General features: G+C 42.1%; 1 protein-coding gene across 2 annotated transcripts in view; it reads left to right on the top strand.

Annotated features, from left to right (window-relative positions):
* Positions 1–9,626, top strand: part of b3gnt7 (UDP-GlcNAc:betaGal beta-1,3-N-acetylglucosaminyltransferase 7) — a 283,633-nt gene extending 274,007 nt beyond the window's left edge. Inside the window, exons 1-2 of one of the 2 annotated variants that reach the window (XM_084012029.1) lie at positions 5,778–6,002; positions 7,127–9,626. In XM_084012029.1, coding sequence (XP_083868155.1) covers positions 6,001–6,002; positions 7,127–8,381 — 1,257 coding nt within the window. In that variant the 5' untranslated portion in view covers positions 5,778–6,000 and the 3' untranslated portion in view covers positions 8,382–9,626. Of the gene's footprint in view, positions 1–5,777; positions 6,003–7,126 lie in introns of those variants that run through there. The other variant, XM_084012030.1, reaches the window with a different exon arrangement.
* Positions 9,627–11,487: the final 1,861 nt, after the last annotated feature.

Below are 11,487 nucleotides of genomic sequence, written 5' to 3'. Positions count from 1 at the left end.
AAAATGTTTTGTAGAATGCTTCTATATTGTGTTTTTCTTAATGATTTAATTTATTTAACTTCTGTTTCGTTTTTTGTTTTGTTGTTGTTGTTGTTTTCATCTCTGATTTTCATCCCTGCATTCATTCAATGCGTCGCCCCAGAGACAAGACAGGAAAAGGCAGGTGGTTGTCTCAAGTGTGACAAGTCTGCTGTGGAAAAAAAAAAAACACGCCCCCTAATCCAACATACTAAAAGACCCATTCTATATAATAAATGACTAAATTCCTGGAATCAAAATGAACACACACAGTTGAGTTCCCTCGGATTTGTAAAAGCTGCGGGATTGATATCGCTAGTTTTAGGCATGACATAGTCCATAGTCAGCCATTAACATCAGTGAGCAGCAGCAGCACAATGCGAGGAAACTGCTGCACATGACAGGCTGACGCACTTGCAGCCAGGTGGCCGTGTAACCCGGGACTCGAGCCCGCCGCTGCCGTCCAGCTGTAACGACGACAGGGAGGAAGCTGCTGCTGTCTATCAAAACAAGCGTGTGGATAAAGAGCCGGGATGGCCTCACAGATATGGAAAACAATATCAGTCAGTGGGCCTTTTATCACGTCCAAGGGGGTTCCGGTGTGTTTCATGACACTCTGGGCCTTTACAGCACAGGAAAACACCTCCAAGGGTGTATCTGACTTACCGTATTGGTATTAAAAAGGCTTTATCAAAAGAAATTATTGTATTATCTTCGAGGCTGGATGAAGTACTTCATACTTGACCTGAAAGCTTTTCTTTTGGCTCATTTAATTGGAGGTTGACGTGATACCAGTGGGTGATGGTCCATTGCTTCATGTGCTCATATGTTGTATATTCCTTAAATCATTTCTTAAATCACATTACAATGTAACAAATCTATTCTGGCATTGAATAACTAGCAGGTGACCTCTCATACACCGTTGCCCATAAAGTTGGAATATTTCGTTTTCAGACACAATCCTCTGTTTATTCCTATTTCAATGCATCAGTGATCAGTTTTGACCAGGTGCACTGATTACATTATGTGTCACCATTACCCAGGTGAAAATAAATGCATAACATTTTGTTTGGCGCTATAAAAGACATGACATTTGCAAATTATTCCGACTTTATGAGCGACCCTTTTAACCTGGCCGTGATTGTCCAGGAACAAAATGAAGATTTCCACCTCTTTTTGATTCTGCTTTTTTAAAAACTTGGGTCTTTGTAATTTCATAACAATCTATTATCAATTTGTGATATTTTTTTTTCTCATGAAAACAATCTCCAACGACAGGAGCACCCCCTTCTTTCGAGTCCTAACCTTGTGGATCAGTGCCCCCCTCATTTCAGACTTGTTTATCAGCAGACGTCCATGTGTTCCACTGATAAAAAGGCGACGCCAACCGAGAAGAGAGAAGCCGTTTCGGTGTCTCCGTCTCCTGAACCTCCTGTTTCCTCCCAGCCGGTCCTTTTTGAACGGATGGACAGAAGTGACCCCCACAACGGCCCTTTTGTCGTAAACACTTGAAGCCGTGTGGCTTTCCTGCCAGACTCATTAAAAATACATTATTACCGATCCACGGAAGGCATATAGGATATTTTCAAAAACAAGGTAAAGGTTAAAGAGCCCACTCATCAAACTCACTAAAACCTGAAGCTTATTTGGAATTTCCTTTTTTTTTTTACATTGTTGACCTTTTTCAGGAATGTCTTCAACAAACTGTCCGTTAACCTTTAAGCATGAATGCGCAGACACTTTTTTTCTGTGTGTACACAAGCATGGGTTTCGTGGGACACAGTAAAAGCCGCTCTAAGGCTGTTGATTCTTGAACAGGAAGAGGATAAAAGATTAATCACTGTTACAGATGACAGCTGCATCGGTTTAACAACGAGCCACGCTAGGTGCTTTCCTCAGGGCTTCTCTGCGTGCAGCGACAGCACGACACCATTTCTGGAAACTGAGCTTGGTTGATTTTTTCTCAGAATTTAAAACTATATTCACCATGCATACAATATTTTGTTTAATGCGTCACCTTTAGCCTCTTATAGAGCATGTTTGCGACAATTACAGTCCTATAGCTGCTGATTTTTGTCCTCCAGTCTAGGGGGGCAGTAATGAGCCCATTAAGGCCTTTCCACAGGATGCCATTAAAAGGCTTGATACTTCATACTCGACCCCTGAAATCTGAAGTTCACAAAACAACGTCTCTCATCTCAGCCAAAAGTCAGTTAGTAAGTTAGTGAGTAAGTGGACGTTAAGATTGTTTCGTCAATTTCCTGCAAGATGCTTAATCTCACTGTGAACGCACCACTTTCCCCCAAATATCATTGTGTAAATCATTAATATCTTTCTTGCGACACTTCAAGCCCTCAATCAGTAATGTATTTGAAACGGAACAGGAAGGTGTGTCAGCACTACCGAACGCAGGGACTTTAGTCGGCAAAATCAGCATGAAATGATTGGATTTTGAAGTGATGAGGATCATTGCAGATTGTCCTATGTAGCTGGGTGTAGCTGACCTTATTAGAGTGTGTAGAAAACTCACGGGGGCCTCTGGGCGGTTCCAGAGGGGGGAAGGGGGCAGGTGTTTACCTATAGCCACAGCTGACAGGGACATCCATAACAAGGCCTGATCACATCTCCTTTGTTCTATCTGCCTTTTCAAGAGAGGAACATCCTCAGTTGACAGCTAAGTGGAAAAGAGGGGGGCTGAAGATCCCCTCAAGCCACCAGCAGTAAATTCTTTCATGGTGACTGAGGAGTTAGCGGCCAGGGCCCCTCACTTATCTGAAAGGAGGAGGGGCGCGTGGACATTCCGGGGGCTTGCTCAAATCCCGTCAGACACTTGACAAGAGTCGGTCAGACCAAAAGGTAATCCTCTCCCGAGTCCCCCAGGTGTGTAAAACCCAACAACGGATTAGCTCGGACTTCCTCTGTGCCAGAAGCGAGGTTTTCTTTTTCTTATTAACAGTCTATTTTTCTTACCCCCCCAACCCCCCTCCAGCCCACCTTAACTTTCCCACTTCCTGCACAAACAACATAAAGGGTGACGAGGAGCAGTCAGGTGTAAAAAGAGTATCACCGATGGAGCGATGCAGGGACGGGTCAAATTGTGTAATTCCATCAATTTCACAACCCTTGCTATCGTTTCTCGAAACAGGTGCTCATTTATCATGAGACTGAAAGATTTCACCAGATAGGGAAACAATTCTACAGACTTCTGTAATCATTAACCCATTCATATATTATTGTTCTTGATCTTTGGACATTCGTTTTGAGTAAAAAAACTTTTTTTCATTTTTATGACTGAGAATAATGCCATGGAGGAGGGGTGTTAGATACTATATGTGGGGGTATATTACTTTTACTGTTTTATTATGTTTTATATGAATTCTTCCTGGGTGATCATTTTCTCCGGGATCATCACTGCAAGATACTCGTTTCACACTGAAGTAGTCATGTGATAGTGATAGCTGCAGTTTAATGTTGCATCAGTTGCAACACCTCCTGAGTGTTTTTGGACACATGTAAAGATCCCCCAATGACTGAAACATTTTTTATTATATATTCTGTAATATTTTATATTTTCATATGCCATTTCCTATGATTTTATTGATTTATTTTCTTATTCTTTTTACTTTCTGTTCTGTTGTTTTGTCTTGAAATCTTAAAATGTAAATATGTAATAAAAATATGAATTACAAAAAGAAATGTTGCATCAGCTGAAAATTAACTTTTGCTATTTGTCCACAAGCTCCACTTCTAGAAGATTCATGTAAGTTAGACATGAAAATCAACAACATTGCAGCGACTTGGTCATATCCTGACACCAGCCATGTGTTACAATGACTCACTGTGCTCTCAGGGCTCCGTTTTCCTCACCGGCCATTGCCTCCTGTTAACAGTCAGTGACAAACCCGGCCTTTTCCAGCCAAGGGAAAGATGAGGGACTGTGGTATCCATCACCACTCCACTCCTCATGCAGCACTTGAGCCTGAATCCACAGAGAGGAAAAAAAACAAACCAAAACGGGAAAAAACACCGCCAGCAGGCAACAGGATGCACATGGCCCTGAGAAGGATGGCTGGTTGGATCCAGGAAATGGGGAGAGAAGGAGAGGAAGGAGAGATTTTGGATCACAGCTGTGTTTGAATTGAAAAAAAAAAATCCTGTTTTGAAGCAGAGAGAGAAAGAAATGTTTTTTGTTCCTTCCCCCAGACCATAAAAGGTGGAAGAGCACTGTTTGCCATAGCAAAGCGTTAAATGCAATTGTTGTGGGTGACAGCTGTGCTGAGCATTTCACCATCACTCATTTAGTTTTCACGTCTGAGACACGTTTTACGAGTGTAAGTCAAACATCGCCGACTTTTGTTTTAGGTCTGTAACTCATTCGTCGTTGATAAGGTATCCTCCTGATTTCTCAGATCTTATCATCTAAAGCAAAAATGACGTCCCACTTTTGATTTCCAGTAAACGGAGACATGTCACGTACCAGGAATGCATTCATCAAAAGCCTAACCTTGTCTTGACCACTGTTTCCACCAGTAGCGGGTTATAAAAGGGACATATCGAGTGACGTGTCACTTTTATAGGCTGTCAAACATATGAAATCTTTAGTTACACAATGGCTGTGAAAGGGCTGGGGAGCTGATAAAAAAACCTGTGTAGTTTGCTCCTTAACACCAGGAGCTCTTGCTGACGTCAGTAGCATACCGGAAAGTCCACAGTATGAGCGGAATAATAGTACTAATGGTTTAGTAGATCATTGTGGCTCTGTTACTTATTTAGTTTATGGTGCCTTACTTGACTTTCCATTATGCTAATTTAACACCAATCCTTATTTTATAACTAACTTTATTCCCTAATGTGTCCATTTAACTTGTCAAAAAAATGTGATTCATTTGATGTTGTTTGGTCACTTCATATATTTTCCTTAAATATCCTGACTACCTCTCCTATTTGCTCTGTTTTGGTCTCCTCCATCTGCCTGCTGCTGCAACACATACTCATTCAGATAAAATTGGTCAGTGGCCCATCACTTCTAACTATGATTGCTCCAGGTAGGCCTACGCCTCTCGGACTCAGGCAGGAAATATCAACACAGTAAAGGAGACTACTAAAAGTTTGGATTTGCAATCAGAATACCAAATACAGAGATAAAACTGAAGATATGTCATTATGAATTTAGAGGTTTCAATTATCTATGTTTGCATACATTTTTGCCATAATTCTTCTTTTTGTTGAATAATGTTTTTTCACCATATAATTACCTGGACACTGTGGGGGACTCAGTATTTAGATAACCACATAGATAGCCTATATTAAAGCTGTAGAAAACCATATATATTCAAGCAGTTACATTCATATCGATTAATATTGTGAGAAAAATAAATACATTTTACAGATTACAGATGGGGTGGCATTTGAAGCAAAATCTGACTCTAATGTCGCCAACGAGTTTAATAGTGGGGGGAAATGTTACTTCATCCATGAGTTAAAATGCGTCAGAATTTCAATTCACCACGTCATACACCGGACCTAACATCCTTCATTGGTTTATCCATCCCACATAAGTCTAATGTAGGACAAACAAAAGAATCTTCCAATGTTGACTTTGGGGTTTACAGACGATAACCTACGTGTATTAAGTCCTGTGTGTACACGACGGGCGGACTATTTCTTCCCTCTTCAATATCAATATGCTGCGCGTGTGTGTGCGCGCGCGTGTGGCCTCTACGTAACTGCAGCCGAGCCTTTTAAAAGCGGATCCCGGTGGGAGAGGGGCCAGTCCTCCTCAGTCCTCAGCCAACCTCCCCGCTCGTATCAGCCAGCACCTCAACGATACTGTTTCTGTGCAAAGGATTATTTTATTTTTTTAATACTTCTTTTACCATAAACTCAGCTCAACTTGCCTGGGCTCACTTCTTTTTTTTTTTTTTAATAATTGCTTAATTGTGTCCAAGCAACCATCGCGGATCATCGAAAGCAAAGGAGAGCATGTAAGTGGCGTCTTCATCATTGTAGCGCTATATTAACAATATCACACCACGCTTATTTGACAGGCACGGACTCAATATGAAAACTCATGAAGTCACTCTTTAAGATTTTCACTTTAAGAACATTGCTTAAAGTGAACACGAAGTAGAAGGAGTAATCATAATAAAGAGCTGAAACATGACATAATTCAGATATTTGGCCGAAATTTCCAGGTGATGCTGTGGATTTAATATCAGTCGCATATAGAAGGAGGTAAAAAAAATGTGGGAAAGATCATCACCTTTAAGAGAATGCATTATATGACCTCACAAGCGAACTTTGAGCATCAACAGTTGTCTAAGAAAGTCTTTAAAATGACTATTTGTTAAGGGCATGTTCATTCCAGAACTGGCAAGATTGACCTTGTTTGTGGTTACTTGGGGCCCCGTGGGAGTGTCCCTGGGGTCCGGACTGTGACGAGCCCTGGCATGACATGTTAGAAATGGGAGAATTTTGAAGCTCCGTGGGTTGCTCCACGTTCCTCGGCATTCCCCACATAGATAAATAACTATTTGTGTTAAAAACTCTGCTGCATTCCATTCGTTTGAGCCAGTGCAACATGCAGAGAGAAAACATTCACATGTCACTTTATTTTTACGTAATAACACATGATTTGTATGCAAAGTCATTTCCATGGGGAAAAACCCCACTGTGACACCGGTCACAGTGTTCTTTCAGTGGGAACAGGTATGTCAACCTTCTTGTTGACTGTTGCAACCTTACATGTTGATCATGTTTATCATGTAAACATGTGGAAACCTATGTTGTCAATGTTGTAAATTTTTTGCTTTTCTGACTGTAGCAATTACTCTTTTTCTTGCCTTTATATTTTTGTATACATTTTTTGTAACATATTCCAAATCTTTAGATTTTTTCTGGTGTATTTTTCTGACTCCCAGACCTATCGCGGTTTGTTTGGGGTTAAAACGGGGGAAATCAACTTCCTCTACTAATGTTTTTCAAAGTTTGACATGTTTAGTGACTTTTAGGGCATACCAAATTCAATGTTAAGATTTCCATCTATCAAGAGGTATTTGAGTTGGATGATTTTGCCCTAACTCTGATTGGCATCTGTGTCTTCACCCAGGATGAACAACAGGGACCGCTGGAGGGTGTACAAGAGGGGGGGTGTCATGTTCTTCCTGGCTGTGGTGACACTGACTGTCGTCCAGAGGGGGAGCATCAACATGGGGGCTCCCTTTGAATTCGAGAGGCGGACTCGCATGGAGGCCTCCGAGGGAGCGGAGCCTGGAGCTGCTCCGGATGACAAAACTGACTCGTACCTGGGGATGAAAAGCTTCTGGAAGGCCGGCAAACGCCAGCCGGCACCTAAACCTCAGGCCCACACCCGGGATCCCAGGATCGCTGAGGATGGCAGCCCCAGAACCTGGGATGTAACCAGCTCCAACTGTAGCGCCAACCTCAACCTCTCGGGTCAGGACTGGTTCAGGGGCCTGGAGGACAATTTCAAGCAGTTCATGCTCTATCGTCACTGCCGTTACTTTCCCATGCTCCTCAACCACCCAGAGAAGTGCTCGGGGGATGTATATTTGCTCATGGTAATCAAATCCGTGGCCACCCAGCACGACCGAAGAGAGGTCATCCGAAAAACCTGGGGCAAAGAGCAGGTGGTCGACGGAAAGAGGATAAAGACCCTCTTCCTTCTCGGCAAACCGTCCAGCGCGGCAGAGAGAGCGAACCACCAGAAGCTGGTGGAGTATGAAGATCACATCTACAAGGATATCCTCCAGTGGGACTTCCTGGACAGCTTCTTCAACCTCACGCTTAAGGAGACTCACTTCCTCAAGTGGTTCCATGCCTACTGCCCCAGCGTGCGCTACATCTTCAAGGGTGACGACGACGTTTTCGTCAGCGTGGGGAACATCTTCGAGTTCCTGGAGAGCAGCAGCCATGCGACGAACATGTTTGTGGGGGATGTGATTTTCAAGGCGAGGCCCATTCGTAAAAAGGAAAACAAATACTACATCCCCCTGGCTCTGTATAATAAGACAGTGTACCCTCCGTATGCGGGCGGAGGGGGTTTTCTGATGGATGGCACCCTGGCGAGGAGGCTTCACTCGGTGGCAGATAGCCTGGAGCTCTACCCCATCGATGATGTCTTCTTAGGCATGTGTCTGGAGCTGCTCCAGGTCACACCTACGAAACACAATGCCTTTAAGACGTTTGGCATAGTGAAAAATAAGAGCAGCAAGTTGAACCGAGAACCTTGTTTCTTTAAGAGCATGATTGTGGTGCACAAGCTGCTCCCGTCAGACCTCATGCACATGTGGAATCTGGTCAACAGTGACCTGGTCTGCTCGCAGAAAGTGGAGATCCTATAGTTTAGGGTATATATGCATGAGTCCCAGACCTTTATGTGGAGAGGGACCATGGACAAACTTTCAGCAATTCTTTTGGAAACTCGGGAGTTTCCTCAGAAGACAAGTAAATTATGAAGAGTTTTTAAAGATTGTAGAACTGTGTATTCATATTGGCATGTAGAAGGACTCGCAGATCCAGACACAACGACCAACGTCGAGCTGCTGCATCGACCGGCGCACTAAGGAGGACAGTACTTGCTCCACGATTTAAGGCTTTTTATTCTGTGGCATAATATTTGAGATAGGTCAACGTCAGACATTGCGGCCGCCAAATCCTTCCTCCTGGTTGGATACGGTGGAGGTGTTTCTTTGGCCAGGACCCTTATGAGTAGTGAGCTGTCACCAACAACAGCAAATCCATTAATGTGAATACACTTTAAAATGTATCATGAGGACAATTGGTAAACAAAAACAATGAGTATGTATTTGTAGAATATAGTTTGGTTTTTTTGGATCAGAGGGAAATAATGTTTAGTTTAGTTTGATGTTGAAAATTTAAAAAAAGGGCAGTGAGTATTAGATGGTGCCCTGGAGGCTTGGATTCAATGCCAATGCACCTGCTGCACAGCCTCTAGTTATGCTAGCGTTTTTGGCTTTGTACTAAGTGTTATACATTGCTGTCCCTTGGACCAGTATGGCATGCGTCAGTGGTTTCAGATCAAGTAGAAGGATGAAACAACAACTCTACCTCAGTGATGCGGTCAAAATACCCTGGATCTAATCAATGGTTACCTTTTTTCTACTTTTCATAGTTTTCATACACAGTACAACTTTAGATTTTTTGTTTCATAGGGGTCCTTGCACTTTTTTTGTGGAATGTGACGTACTTTATCTGAACGTCTACTGCTCCTATACTACTGGGAACTGGAAAAGAAATGTCTAAACGTGTTACATGTTTGCAGTCTGTGAATATGAATGTGCTGATATACTTGACATGGATTCAGTAGAGGTTTTAGAATGACTGTGAACTAAAACTATCATTGGTACGAGTATGTGACATGTTAATTTAATCCCCCAATAAAAGGGGGCAACTGTGGGCTTATTGTATTTAAAGTGCAAGATGAGCATATTCATGGGTTATTCAATGATTCTAAAGCTGAATGTTGCGGTATAGTGTGTGCTGATTATGTCAAGGTGATGTAAATATGTGTAAAAACAATCAAAATGTACATACAATGTAATTTGTAAATAAACATCCTGGGAGTACGCTTGTCTTTGAAAATCTGTCCTCGATTGGTTGATTTTGTGTTTTGTCAGCATCGAACATCCACGTGAAAATCCACATCGGGTCACCCAACAATAGTTTCCAGTGTTGGATTGTGGGTATCAGTTGCGCAACTAAGCAGTAAAGAAAACATACATGCTCAAACGGTATGGTCCCCAAATGTGCTGTTGTTTGCGTAAGAGCTGTCTCTTGCGTAACTTTTGCAGAATAACCTTTTTTTGTATGAAAAAGAAATATGACACATACATCATATGCTACGTCCTCAAGTCTACTTTGTATTCAAATTCAGAAAGCAATTGTACAAGCTCCCAACCTGGTGTGACATTTCTCACTGTTTATGTAAAGTGTCCACTCTGTCTTTTCAGCGAGCAGAAGCGATGAGACTGATACAGTGACGGTATTGTATTGAGCTTTAAGTTGGCCTAAAAAGACAAAGAGAAACAAAACAAAACAAATACCCTCCTGTTGTCGAGGACAAACTCTTCCAGGACAAAGACAACAAAACCATACAGAAACGGGATCTTCTCTATATATTGTGTTTCATGATTGCACTTGCCAACGCAGAAGTACAGCTCAAGAAGGTTTATCCAGTGTTGAACTATGGAAATGAACGGAATCATCTCTATTATTGTACACTCACACCAGTGTTATAACCTTTATTTTTACAGGGGAGGCAGATTTAACTGCCATCAATTACATTTCTGTTGAGGTCTAACATTGTAGGGACTATTTAACAAAACAGAACAAGAAGAAGAGAAAAAAAACAAGTCTGTACTTAAAGCGTTAAGCCAATTGATCAAATTCCCTTTGTTGTTTGGGTTCCCGGGGTCCAGATAGCCGACTGGCGACACACAGGTGTGAATGTGCAGGTGACAAGTTACATGACGATGGAAGAACACAGGATTTAAACGGGTGCCTTTGCCGGATTTGTTTTTGTGGGGAAGATGTGTCGTTTAATTCAACAAATGGTAAAGTCGACTAAAGAATGTCTTTGGTGGAGGATGGTCCTAAATGGTCCATGTCCCTCCCCTTCCTCAAAGCTCTGTCTTGAAAGTAAAGAGGAACCAAGAGATGTGCCAGCATAGAGTTAGGTTACATAAGACACTGTAACACAGTAGAACCTAAAAAAAACACTGTCTTTGTGGCTAGAAGAATTGATCAACCCGAAGCCAAAAATCATCTAGTGTAAATTTCCCACACTAGTGATGACCTAGAATGTGACTGTATGCGAGCCCCACACCCGGCTTTCCAACCTGCCGGCAGACGGGGAGCTGATCATTTGTTGACACTAATTGGAGGAAGCTTTTGATGTCAGCGTGGTCAATAGGGTCAGCTGAAAGGGGCTGCAGGCTTTCACACTAGCCCTCTATTTTCTTCAAAAGGCATCTGGAGTACCATCATTGGCATGGCTAAAGATGGGAATGTTGTTGCTTGGGCTAAAATTAAAAAGAACATTCCTCAACCTACGGGCTGCCGACTATAACATCTCTATCAGCAGATCATCTCATTAAGGCCTAGAGCATGCTGTGCCAGTTATAACAAATCGTGGGTAAATTATATCAATGCTGATGGTCCTTCAACAGCACATAGATCACAAAAAAGCGATATGCAATAGGATAATATAGTTGAGTGGCTTTTGTCTTGTAGATAAACAAATGAAAACATGGCATCATCCCATAGCAACCCTTTGGAAAAACCAGCCATGAGGAACTAAATAATCACAGAGCTACATCAGTATTTACATCAGTAGAGAACGCTGTATGTGAAATGCGGGAAAAGAGGCTAAACAGAAACGGAGATCATTTTAGAAATAAATAATACGAATGAGTCCAAAATACAGCA

This window comes from Eutrigla gurnardus (assembly GCF_963514095.1).
Source record: "Eutrigla gurnardus genome assembly, chromosome: 6".
Taxonomy (NCBI): domain Eukaryota; kingdom Metazoa; phylum Chordata; class Actinopteri; order Perciformes; family Triglidae; genus Eutrigla; species Eutrigla gurnardus.
The sequence above is the reverse complement of the archived record's forward strand: the minus strand, read 5'-3'. Positions and strand labels throughout refer to the sequence as shown.